We start from the raw sequence: 13,585 nt of genomic DNA, 5'->3' as shown, positions 1-13,585 counted from the left end.
TTCCCCCATTTTTTTTTTTTTTTTTCGTTTTTTATACTTTTTTCTATTCTCGCGTTACCTCCGGATGATCCATTTCTCGTGGTCCGATCCGTCGTCATTCGATTTCCTTTTTTCAATAGCGACCGTTTTCGCAGAATTCTCTCGGTTCCCACGGGACCAACCACGGATCGATAGATCCTCGATGATCGACGGTGACAACGCGATCCGGATCAACGGAAGTACCGCGCAATTTACCGACCGCTTCTACGTGTGCTTTTATACACCTAACTTCGCTGCACGCTATCGCTAGACCGACACGCGACTAACTGGACGCCGATCCCCGCGGCGCAGAGGGCGCTGCGCGGCGAAGCAGAGGGAGCCACGGTCGCGCGGCACGGGAAAGATGGCGCCCGATCGCCGGGCTCGCCTGGCGCGCGAAACACGCGCGCGTTCGCGTCTGGACGCCTCTGGACTCGCCGTCGCGACGCGCGCGGAGGCTCGGGGAGGGCAGCATCGGCGTCCAACGGTCCCCACGTGGCAGTTCGATAAAAAGACTCTTTTAAAATTGCACGACGTCGCTCGTGGATACACGCTTATAATCCTAGTACGCTCGGCCTTCGAAGACCGATCCCGATTCCCCGAGGGTTTCATACCCTTCCGCGAAAAATCAAATTGAACACCTTCGAGCCGTCGCCCGCGAATACACCCTGTTAAGAATCGTCGAAGCCTCCACACGGCGGGACGATTCGCGACGACGAGGCGGCGAGGGGCCCGCGTACCCCCCACCCCTGAACCAACCGGCCCCTCCAGGCACGCGCGCGCCACGCACGGTGAATAGAAACTCTCGCGTTCAGAGGGTAAAGTGTCTATGTACAGAGCAGGTCTAAGTTTAGACTCGATACAGGTTAGCTGACTTCGTTTGTACTTGGGGCACGGGCCCGTGGGCCCTACCTTGTGCGAAACTTTACATATTTACAGCGACGCGAAACGAAAGGGTTGCGGGATGGACGAGTGTGGAGAGAAAGAGAGAGAGAGAAAGTGAAGATAGAGAGAGGGGAAGAAGGGGGGGATATTTATGTGTATAAATCGTTCGCGATTCGATCTCTTTTCCTGTCCGCAAAAATTTTTTCCCGTCTGTATGTTCCTCTCGAACGTCTCTCGGTGTGGTTCGCGGAGAGAGAAAGAGAGGAGAGCTCGAGCTCGCGATTACGTTAGAACGAGAGTGGTGGGCTGCGTCCTGAGCTGCTGATCACTCGCGATTCATGTGTACTCCGATCGCCAACCGGTCTGAAACCAGACAAACAGAACATCCATGCGGTTTTCCGTGGAGACCCTGCTATATTTTTTCTTTTCTCTTTCTCCTCGGTCCCTGTCCAACTCTGTTTCCCTGATCTACGTTAATTCTGCTGGCCAGTGGCTAATTGGTTTTGGGGGGGAGGGCTAGAGGTATGGGAACTGATTGTGAGTGTAGAGAGGACTCACCATCGCGTTCGTCGTGGCGGCCAACTGGAGACCCTGGAGACTCGTCATGTGGTGAGAATGGGAGTGCGAGTGCGAGTGAGGGTGGATCGGTGGTGGCGCTGGCGGCGCGAACCCCTGGTGCAGGCCACCAGCCACACCTACACCCGTGTGATACATATAGTGCTGCATCGCTGGGTGCATCGTGTGGTGATGCTGCGACGTGCCTGCAATCATAATTTTTCATCCTTTTAGTTTTAGTTCTCATTATTTGTTTGCTTTTATTGTTAATAGTAATTTGCATAATTCGGAATTTTTACAGGTGGATGTAAATTTATTTGTGATAATTCTTATTTTCTTTCATTATTTTCTTTGACTGCCTTTCTATGTTATTTTTCATGAGAATTTTCTCGCGTTATAACTGTCAATGTTAGCTATTGACAGGAGGTTTCTAGACACTCGAATGAATATCGAGTATACGTTAAATTGGGAATTAAATGGTGGTACTATTGATACATCTAGAAAATTTTCTATAATTTTCTTTAATTATGTTTCTCGGTAATTTTCTCGCGTAATAACTGTCAATAGTAACTACTGACAGGCAGTTCCTAAACACTTGTGCGCATATCGAGTATATGTTAAATTGGGAATTAAGAAATGGTACTATTGACATGTCTAGAGAATTTTCAATAATTTTCTTTAATCATTTTCCTCAATAATTTTCTCAATAATTGTTTCGCGTAATTAATGTCAATACTAACTACTGACAGATGGTTTCTAAACATTTGTGTGGATGTCGAGTATATGTTAAATTGGGAATTAAGAAATGGTACTATTGACAGGTTTAAAGAATTCTCTATAATTTTCTTTAATTGTGTTTCTCAATAATTTTTTGCGTAATAACTGTCAATACTAGCTACTGACAGTCTTTATAATCTTCTTGATTTTTTTCCCTTAAAAATTTTCATTAATTATTTTTCTCAATAATTTTCTCACCTAACAACTGTCAATATTAGCTATGGACAGACGGTTCCTAGACACTCGCGTGAATATCGAATATATGTTAGATTGGGAATTAAGAAATGGTACTATTGACATGCCTAGAGGATTTTCTATAATTTCCATTAATCATTTTCCTCAATAATTTTCTCAATAATTTTCTCGCGTAATAACTATCAATACTAGCTATTGACAGTCTCTATAATTTTTTTGAATTTTTTTCTTTAAAAATTTTCATTAATTATTCTTCTCAATAATTTTCTCACCTAACAACTGTCAATATTACTAGTGACAAACGGTTCCTAGACACTCGCGTGAATATCGAATATATGTTAAATTGGGAATTAAGAAATGGTACTATTGACATGCCTAGAGGATTTCCTATAATTTCCATTAATCATTTTCCTCAATAATTTTCTCAATAATTTTCTCGCGTAATAACTGTCAATACTAGCTATTGACAGTCTCTATAATCTTCTTGAATTTTTTCCTTTAAAAATTTTCATTAATTATTCTTCTCAATAATTTTCTCACCTAACAACTGTCAATATTACTAGTGACAAACGGTTCCTAGACACTCGCGTGAATATCGAATATATGTTAAATTGGGAATTAAGAAATGGTACTATTGACATGCCTAGAGGATTTCCTATAATTTCCATTAATCATTTTCCTCAATAATTTTCTCGCGTAATAACTGTCAATACTAGTTATTGACAGTCTGTATAATTTTCTTCAATTTTTTCCTTTAAAAATTTTCATTAATTATTCTTCTCAATAATTTTCTCACCTAACAACTGTCAATATTAGCTATTGACAGGAGGTTTCTAGACACTGGCGTGAATATCGAGTATACGTTAAACCGAGGATTAAAAACTGATACTCTCGACATGTTTACGGGATTAGTATGATCTTAAGACTTAATGGGATTATGGGATACAACTTATAACAGTTTATTAAAACATATTAATCATGTAAGGAAATGTAACATACAAAGTCAGATTCCATGTCAGTGGTTGACAGTGAGAACATGAAGCAACATTTTCGACTTTCTCAAATTTTGGAAGCGGAAATTTGGCATAAACGAAGTTCAATCTTCTCGAACACTTCTAATTTAATTTTCCTGATCTTTTTAATCTAGAACAGGAACACGAAGTCGCAAGAAAATGCAAACTTGACACGAAGTAAGAGCAAAGTTAATTTGCAGAACTTGACTGTTTCCAATTTAACTTTTCCAGTTTGTTCGTCGAGAAAATGAGATATTTGAGATGTCGAGATATGTCAAGGAAATGAAGGCAATGTAAATATACTAAGACGCAGGAATCTACGTTTCTGATTCCGGAAGCAGAAATTCGAGGTGAAGTACGAACATGCTACAATGTAAAATACGAAGTGAGAAATTTGTGTAACTAATCTATCCTTCAATTAGTATTCCCAATTTAATGTTCCTATTTTACTAACTCCAATGACAGAATATTGGATTAAAATATTATTTTCACGATTTCGTCGAAATATAAATTAGCAAAATTATCTCTAAAGTTGGAAAGTAAATTGAATTTTTCCAATGTGAATACTCGATTCCAATTATTTTAATTATTTATAAGTAATTAAGGAGATAATTGTTATACAAGGTGCAGAAATAAAATAAGAAATTCGAAGTACAACTTGATTTCTTATAATTCCGAAAATAAAAACTCGAGGTGAAGTATAAACGTACTACAAGGTAAAGTATGGAGCGAAAAATTTGCATAATTATTCTACCTTTCCTCTAGTTTTCCTATTTTTATTTTCCTATTTTCCTACCCCTAATGACAGAATCTTGGAAGAAAATATTATTTTCACGATTTCGTCGAAATGTAAAATAGTACAATTATTTTGAAAACTGGAAAATAAATTTAATTTTTCCAATGTGAATCCTCAATTTCAATTATTCTAATTATTTACTAGTAAATAACGAGACAATTGTCATCCGAGGTGGAGAAATAAAATAAAAGATTTGTACTACTACTTAATTTCTCACAATTTCGGAAACAAAAACTCGAGAAACTAATATTTCTGATTTTATTTTCCCATTATTCTAACCCCAATCTTGATTGACAGAATCTTGGACTAAAATATTATTTTCACGAATTCGTCGAAATAAGAAATAGCACAATTATTTTGAAAACTGGAAAATAAATTGAATTTTTCCAAAGTGAATCTTCGATTCCAATTTTTCTAATTATTTACAAGTAATTAGCGAGACAATTGTTATACAGGGTGAAGAAATAAAATAAGAAATTCAAACTGCCACCTGATTTCTCATAATTCCTAAAACAGAAACTCGAGGTGAAGTACAAACGTGCTATGTAAGGTAAAATACGAAGCAGAAAATTTGTAGAATTATTCTAGCCTTCCTCTAAAATTTCCAATTTTATTTTCCTATTTTTCGAATCCTAATGACAGAATCTTGGACTGCTATATTATTTTCACAATTTCGTCGAAATATAAAACAGCGCAATTATCTCGTAAATTTAAATCTTCACTCGATCTCTCACAATTCCGATTTTATTCTTCTATTTTTATAATCCCCAATGACAGAATTTTGGACTGAAATATCATTTTCACGATTTCGTCGAAATATAAAATAGTACAATTATTTTGAAAACGAGAAAGTAAATTGAATTTTTCCATTTCGAATACTCGATTCCAATTATTGTAATTATTTACAAGTAATTAACGAGACAATTGTCATACGAGGTGGAGAATATTTGATTTCTTGCGATTCCTAAAATAAATATGCTACAAGGTAAAATACGAAGTAAGAAATTTGTAAAATTATTCCATCCTTCCTTTAAAATTTCCGATTTTATTTTCCTATTTTTCCAACCCGTAATGGCAGAATTTTGGACTGCTATATTATTTTCCCGATTTCAACAAAATATAAAATAGCGCAATTATCTCCTAAATTTAAATCGTCACTTGATCTCTCACAACTTGATCTCTCCGGAAACAGAAACTCAAGGAAACTAATATTTCCGATCTTATTCTCCTATTTTTCTAATTCTCCGATGACAGAACCTTGAACCAAAATATTATTTTCACAATTTCGTTGAAATAAAATAGGAAAATGAACTGAATTTTTTCCTTGAAAATACTGGATTCCAATTATTCCAATTGCTTACAAGTAATTAACGAGACAGTTATTGTACGAGATACAAAAATAAAATAAGAAATTCAAACTACCACTTGATTTCTCACAATTCCGAAAATAAAAATTCGAGGAAACTGATAATCCCGATTTTATTTTCCTATTTTTCTAATCCAGATAACAGAATCTTGATCTACTATACTATTTTCACGATTTCATCAAAATAAAGAATAGCAAAATTATCTCAAAAATAGAAAAATAAACTGAATTTTTCCGTTGCGAATTCTCGCTTCGAATTATTCCAATTATTTACAAATAATTAAGGAGACAATTGTCACAAGAAGTGGAGAAATAAAATAAAAATTTCAAACTACTGCCAGATTTCTCACGCTTCCTAAAATAGGAACTCGAGGTGAAGAATAAATAAATAAATATGCTACAAGGTAAAATACAAAGCAAAACATTTGCACAATTACTCTATCCTTCCTCTAATATTTTCAATTTCATATTCCCATTTTTCTAACCCCAATAACAGAATCTTGTACTAAAATACTATTCTCACGACTTCATTAAAATAAAGAATAGCAAAATTATCTCAAAAACCAGAAAATAAACTGAATTTTTCCATTGCAAAACCTCGCTTCCAATTATTCCAATTATTTACAAATAACCAAGGAGATAATTATCACATCGCAAAAATGAAAAATAAAATAAAATAAAAATTCGAATTATCACTCGATATCCCAATTTTCGCGTCCTCGACGCTGGAATATCTCGGAACAACGTTCAATTTTCGAGATTTGGAGACAGAAAGGAAGGTAGTGGTTTAACCACTTGCGCTATAAAGACGTGCCACACACGTCGAGATGCTTTCGTTCCAAAGTCGTCAGCGACGTGTAGACCACGTCGATAGGCATTTATCGCAGAAACAAAAACGACGTGTCTGTCACGTCGGCTAACAGTTAGCTCGCAGACACGGTGTGGCGTCAATGTAACACCTTACCACATGTTATATCATAGAAAGTTAACCCTTTGCACTCTAAAGGCTCCCTTCAGTCGCCATTTGATAAAATTTCAAAGATCGATACTCATTAATATGCCAAATTTAAGATAATGCAACGGTGTGCGAGGTATCGAAATGAAATAATTCTGTATGTTAATTATTATACGAATTCTTATTTACTGCCCCAAAAAGTATCGTCAGCTTTATAGCAGAAAATCCTCGAACTCCTGCTCTTCTTTAGCTAAAAAATCATCGAGTGCAAAGGGTTAAATCGTAGCGCAAGTGGTTAACACGTTGACTGCCACGCGCATTTTACGTGCTTTACCCCTGGCGCCAACATGAATATTTTATTATACGATGCATATTATGTTGAAATATTATTTACAACAGATAAGGTGAGTTGCATAATCGCGTTTAATGTATTTTTCGTAGTGGGGGTCACCGGTGACCCCCGCGGCGCTGTAGACCATTCTTGCCATTATCAATTGTTTAAAAAGCAACTGGAAAAAATATTTCAATTCCCGATTTTAGGACGAAGTTAGCGATGTATTTAGTGAAATGTTCCGATCACGAAGATTGCCTTTCATCGAGCAATTACGTAGAGAAAAAACGTCGTCACGAATTTAAAAGGAAACCTGGAAGTGTGCGAAATGTAAGGCGATTTTGCAAAGTGTGCTATGAAAATAATTCAAATCAGCTAGGAAGAATGAGAGCAAAGAATTGCACTAAAAAAGTGACGACATATCGTGCCTTCTGTTTTGGTTCACCTTTTCTTTGTATAAATCAAATTATTTTTGCATGTTCTGTATGGCATTAATTTCTTCGAACTATTATAGTAATAATGGTACTATTTCAAAATTGATCGATATCGATGTTTAATGTAATTGTGTATTTTTACTAATGGTCGCGTCGCCGGCCACACCGGTGGCCCCCTCGGCGCTGTAGCAAAGTTAAGTGCCGGTCACCGGTGACCCCCATGGCAGTCAACGTGTTAAGAAGCTTTGAAAACGAGGTACTTACTCATGGGCGAGCCGAACCCGGAATGGAAGGGCTTGTTGTCGAGATCGAGGTGACCACTGGCCTTGATCATATCGCCCATGACGCCGCCGAGGCCCAGGCAGCCGCCGGCCTTCTTCTTCTTGCTCTTCGACGACAGCTTCCTGTTCCTCGTCTGAATGCCCTCCTTCTTCATCGTCAGCGGCCGGTTCACCTGTAAGAGTCGTAGCCAACAATTCGTTGAGTCGATCGGTTTTAATCTAACGCGGCTTCCGGCCAGCCGGGCGCGTCACGGTGTACAAACGACCGAGGTTAATCATTCCTTTAACGCGTAATTAAGCGATTCGCCAACCGGCTGATTACTCGCTAATTCCCATGCAAATCACCCGCGAGGAAAAACACCGGCCACAAGCGCATGGAAATGAAGGGGAGCTTTTCTCCCATGACCGTCTAATTTTCGCGCAGACATCTTGGACGTGCACTTGGCTATACACGAATTATACCGATTCGCACCAATCTCTCGCGATTTTGTTATTTACGCGAGACTGATAAGCAGGCAGTTGGGACATGTCTCAGAGTGAAAATAGGGTACGCGAATTTTCGTTGCTGGGAACGGGATGTAAGTAGAAGTACCAGGTGGGGTCATTGCGACGTTTGAGGGACAGAGGATAGGAGAAACGAGGATTAAAATGGAACAGAAAGTGGGAATTTGACAGTTTGGTTGCAATTCAAAGGTTTGATTATAATGACAGGATATTGTACTTCCTGGGAGTAGAGCGAAGTACTGGGTTTACAGAGTAGATGGGACACGCGGAGATTGAATGGAGTTGACATAAAATACAATGTAGGATAGGTTAAGATGTAATAGGTTCATCTGTTTTGGTATGCTAAGTTTGTAAAGACACTGGGTAGAGATCAGAAGTTTGACAGGTTGTTGAATTGTCAAGGAAGAAGTGTCATGAACAATTGTGTCCTTAATCGAGATGAAATAAAAGACAGATTGACATGTTGACAGTTTGTTGAGCTCATCTTTTTCAGTTTACTAGCAAATACCCTGTGTAGAGATCAGAAGTTTGACAGGTTGTTGAAGGAAGTGTCATGAACAATTGAGTCTTTAATCCAGATAAAATAAAAGACAGATTGACATGTTGACAGTTTGTCGAGCTCATCTTCTTCGATATACTAGCAAATACCCTGTGTAGAGATCAGAAGTTTGACAGGTTGTTGAAGGAAGTGTCATGAACAATTGAGTCTTTAATCGAGATAAAATAAAACACAGATTGACATGTTGACAGTTTGTCGAGCTCATCTTCTTCGATATACTAGCAAATACCCTGTATAGAGATCAGAAGTTTGACAGGTTGTTGAAGGAAGTGTCATGAACAATTGAGTCATTAATCGAGATAAAGTAAAACACAGATTGACATGTTGACAATTCGTTGAGCTCATCTTTTCCAATTTACTAGCAAATACCCTGTGTAGAGCTCAGAAGTTTAGGTTATTATGAACAACAGAGCTTTCAATCTAAGTAAAATAAAATACAGATTGACAAGTTGACAGTTCGATGAGCCCATGTTCTCTGATACACTATAATTACAAGGACAAGTCTTTGTTGAAAGTATCATGGACAACTAAGCCTCCAATTCAAATAAAATAACATGCAGAAATATTTAATTGACAGTTTGACGAGTCCATTTTCTCCAATACACTCGCAAATACCCTGTGTAGAGCTCAGAAGTTTGGGTCAGGTTGTTAATGGAAGTATGATGAACAGCTGAGCCTCTAACCTAAATAAAATAAAACACAAATTGACAAGTTGACAGTTCGATGAGCCCATCTTCTCCAATACACTATAATCGCAAGGACAGGTCTTTATTGGGAATATCATGAGAGACTAAGCCTCCAATCCAAATAAAATGGAACATGGAAATATTTAATTGACAGTTCGACGAGTCCGTTTTCTCCAATACGCTAACAAAGACTCTGTGTACAGTCCAGAAGTTCAATTGCAATGACAGGCCACTGTTGGAAGTATCATGAAGACCCAAATCACCACAGTAGATAGGACAAATAAAGGTTAAATAGGATTAAAATAAGATAAAATACAGACTAGGTGAACACGTAACAAGCCTATCTTCTCTAATAGGCTAACAAAGACACTGTGTATAGCTCAGAAGTTTGACAGCTCGTTGCTACAATATCATGAACAAGTCTCCAATCCAAATAAAATAAAATAGATTTATAAGTTAACAGTTCGACGACATTGCATCTTCTTCAATACACCAGCAAAGACCCTGAGCAGAGCCAAGAAATACAATTGCAATGACAGGTCATTGCTGGAAGTATCATGAAGAACCAAATCACCACAGTGGATAGAACACATGAAAGTTAAATACGATTAAAATAAAATAAAACAAAATACAGACTAGGTTAAGATGTAGCAAGCCCAGTGTAATATGCTATCAAAGACCCTGTACAGAGCTCAGAAATTGAATCGCATTGACAGGTCATTGCTGGAAATATAAAGACCCGAATTACCACAGTAGATACAACACATAGAGGTTAAATGGGATTAAAATAAAATAAAATAAAATAAAACACAGACTATGTGAAGACGTGACAAGCCCAGCTTCCCCAATATGCTGTCAAAGACCCTGTTGTCTAAACCTGAGAAGTTTAGTACAGGTCGTTGCTGCAAATACTATGAACACCAGTCTCCAGAGTAGATAGGGTACATGAAGGTTAAACAGAATTGAAATAAAATAAAACACAGACTAGGTGCAGACGTAACAAGCCCACCTGCTCTAATATGCCAGCAAAGACCTCGTACAGAGCTCATAAGTTGAATCACAATGACAGCTCGTTGCTGAAAGTATCATAATCATTTAACTAAGCCTCCAACTCAAATAAAATAGAACACAGATCGGTACCATATCCGCGATGACTGAAGGTCGCCTCTGGGGTGCAAAGGGTTAAACTCCCCAAGAGTCTACAACCCAACAGCAAATACAGGTCACACGAACCTCCCACCCTATATAAAGGAACCTAATCCACCATACCCGATCATACCCATGCCCAAAAATAAATAAAGTCCACAGATCCACGGACCCCATTAACGCATTGAGCGCCGGCCTCATTCGCTTGTTCCCGAACAACGAGTAGCTAAAGAAAATATTTCAAACTTATACATTTTCTTAAAATACTATATTTTGATTGCATATTCGTCGTTCTGTGGACACTTCGCTATTACCAGAATCATCGGGATCACTCGAATATTGTAATGGAACAGCTCTAGATATTCTCCCTGGGCCCAAATCGCTATCACTGTCCTCGACTTGCATGTCAGAATCTTCTGAACGTATCGAATAATCTGATAGAGGCCAGCGATATACTCGTTAAAAACTTCGCTCATATTACATGGGTAAAAAGTTACGGAATAACAAGACTTATTACATCGTTCGACGAAAAGCGTAAACCTTCGAAAGAGGTGCTAACTAAGGAATACGCTGCTCGAGAGTGATTCTTGCTTTGACTGTTTCTGGACCATCGTATACGTTTTATTTTCGGAGTGCAACAAATGCAGATTGTCGTAAACGTGACATGCGAATACAAATCGACGCGTAAGACATCCATACGAGTGAACAAAAATCCTCATCATCGTGAGGGTGAGAGTCAAGTGACAAACTTAGAAACCCGCGTTATGGGCCGGGATCGGTGCTCAATGTGTTGACACATTGCGTACAGCATAGAAATCCCTAAGACATGGATCGCACGTTTAGACGAGACAGTATGTTGACATCTAAGGAAAAACGAGAAAACTCGTGGGCTGTATGCAATGTGTTAAGCACCCGATCATGAAAGCCACATCATCAGCACGAGCCAAATCCAGCACCAAATCCCAAACCGTAGGTTTCCAGCTGACCGTGACTAAAGTTAGACCAAACCAGCGACATGTCCCCGCCTGTGATGATCCTCGGGTCTGTACTGGCAAGTGGAAGGGTTACGGCGGGCCCACGAGGAGATTGCGCGTAATTCGGCAAATTCGAGCAATCGCGTAATTCCGAAAAGAGTCGTTGACCGTCTGCGGACTGGCGGTTGGGTGTCGGGGCGAGGGATCGAGACGCGGCGATGGGGCGACGCGCGCGAGCGACAGAGAGGAGCGGACAGCTCCGCGAGAGATAGGGGGCTGGCGAGGCGGAGGACGAGGGAGGATGATGCCTCCACCGCCACCTCCGGAGGCTCGTTCGCGCATCCCGCAATACCGGGAACCTTTTCCTTAAGTTGGCAGTTGCGTCACGTCGCGGCAACTACAAAGCGCGCCTCCGCCTCCCCCTCGGCCACCCCTGGCCCCCCGACGGCCAAGCATTTCCTCCTCCGCCGCCGCCGCCGCCGCAGCAGCAGCAGCGATGCAGCACACCACACTTGCATACCTAGTTATTTCGTACTTAAGCATTGCACGCGCACGCCGAGCATATCCGCGCGCGCACACGCACGCATAATTGGTCCTGCGATGCGAAAATGTGCCGCCTCTGCGACGCGACTCGGAGTTATCGCTGGGTAATGGCAGCTAGAGGTGAGCGGACCCCAGAAAACGCCGGGACCAGGTCCCGACACCCTATACACCCCGATTCCACCCCAATTTTCACATCCCTGACGATATTTAGAAATATTTCCAAGTGCGGCGTGAAGACATCCTTCATGAGCTTGGTGGAGAAACTGATCGCTGTTACGTGTGAGATCTCTGAGCTCTGCACCAGGCTTGGCAAGGAAGAAGTGCCTAACGAATGGTAAGAATCCCTCATGATCTATTCGACGAATTTTTCATTTCTCAAAACCTTATCTCATTTAACCTCTTGCACTCGAGAGAGGCGACCCTCGGTCGCCATTAAATCAGTTTCTAAAGATCGCTATTAATTAACCACTTGCGCTGGAAAGACGTGCCACGCACGTCGTGATGCTTTTGTCGCAGAATCGCCAATCACGTGGTACACACGTCGTCAGGCAATTGTCACAGAAACACTGGACCGTTCTGACACACGTGTATATGAATTTCTTGCCAACGCAAGTGGTTAACCGTAATATGTGTGGCAGTGGAGTGGATACGGCCCTGAGAGAACGTGAGCAGTGTTTGGGACTCAAATTGGTAGAAAGTGTAAACAAAACAGGCACGTGATCGATGCTGAGGATAGGTGGTTGGTGAACGTGGATACTGAGGCTCGACTTTTAGAGGGGGTAAACAGGGGCCTAAATTTTTTTTGAGATGTTCGATCTCGCGTTTGGATCGAGTTGGATCTAAGTCTGAAGTTTTGGGCCTGGTATGATCACGCGTCATTGGGTATAGTGATGAAAGAGCGATTGGTCTTAGGCTAACGTTGCGAGTGTATGAAGAAGGACGAGAGTGACTGTGAGAGGATCGAGTGGAAGGATTATTTATGGTGGAGGAAGTTAGGTGTGTTTTCAATAGTTGAGAATTAGAATGAAAGGGAATGAATGCATAAGGGTTAGGTTAGGTTACTTTACCCCCTATATAGGATGTGAGGAGTACATACTGTATCCCCGTACCGGGTTTGAGAGGCTGTTTCGAGTTGTTGTTAAGAGAGAGTCTGAGAGAGAATCTTGAGAGTATAGCGAGGAAGAGGGTTGTGTCCTCTTTTAGTTTAAGCTTAGAGTGGTGAGGTAGGTCAAATTTTTTCGTAATACTTGTGGTGATGTACGCAATATTGATTTTGTTTCACTATAATAGTGGTAATTTGAAATGAAATTGCCTTTTAACACTATTGGTGATGTATATCGCATTGATTTTGTATCACTATAATATTGTTGACTTGAAATCTAATTTACTCCTAATATTAGTGGTAATGCACGTCACATTGATTTTGTATCATTATAATATAATATTGGTGACTTGAAATTAAATTGACTCCTAACACTAGTGATGATTTACGTCAGATTGATTTTGTATCATTATAATATAATATTGGTGACTTGAAATTAAATTGACTCCTAACACTAGTGATGAT

General features: G+C 39.8%; 1 protein-coding gene across 1 annotated transcript in view; it reads right to left on the bottom strand.

The window, feature by feature from the left end:
• Positions 1 to 1,003: 1,003 nt before the first annotated feature.
• Positions 1,004 to 13,585, bottom strand: part of LOC108552099 (GATA-binding factor C) — a 47,151-nt gene continuing 34,569 nt past the window's right edge. The window contains exons 3-5 of the mRNA XM_017906502.1: positions 7,590 to 7,779; positions 1,462 to 1,664; positions 1,004 to 1,266 (exon numbers count right to left, since the gene is read on the bottom strand). Of these exons, the coding sequence (XP_017761991.1) occupies positions 1,240 to 1,266; positions 1,462 to 1,664; positions 7,590 to 7,779 (420 nt within the window). The 3' untranslated portion in view covers positions 1,004 to 1,239. The remainder of the gene's footprint in view (positions 1,267 to 1,461; positions 1,665 to 7,589; positions 7,780 to 13,585) is intronic.

Source organism: Eufriesea mexicana, unplaced genomic scaffold (assembly GCF_001483705.2).
Source record: "Eufriesea mexicana isolate 0111107269 unplaced genomic scaffold, ASM148370v2 scaffold5495, whole genome shotgun sequence".
NCBI classification, from domain to species: domain Eukaryota; kingdom Metazoa; phylum Arthropoda; class Insecta; order Hymenoptera; family Apidae; genus Eufriesea; species Eufriesea mexicana.
The sequence above is the reverse complement of the archived record's forward strand: the minus strand, read 5'-3'. Positions and strand labels throughout refer to the sequence as shown.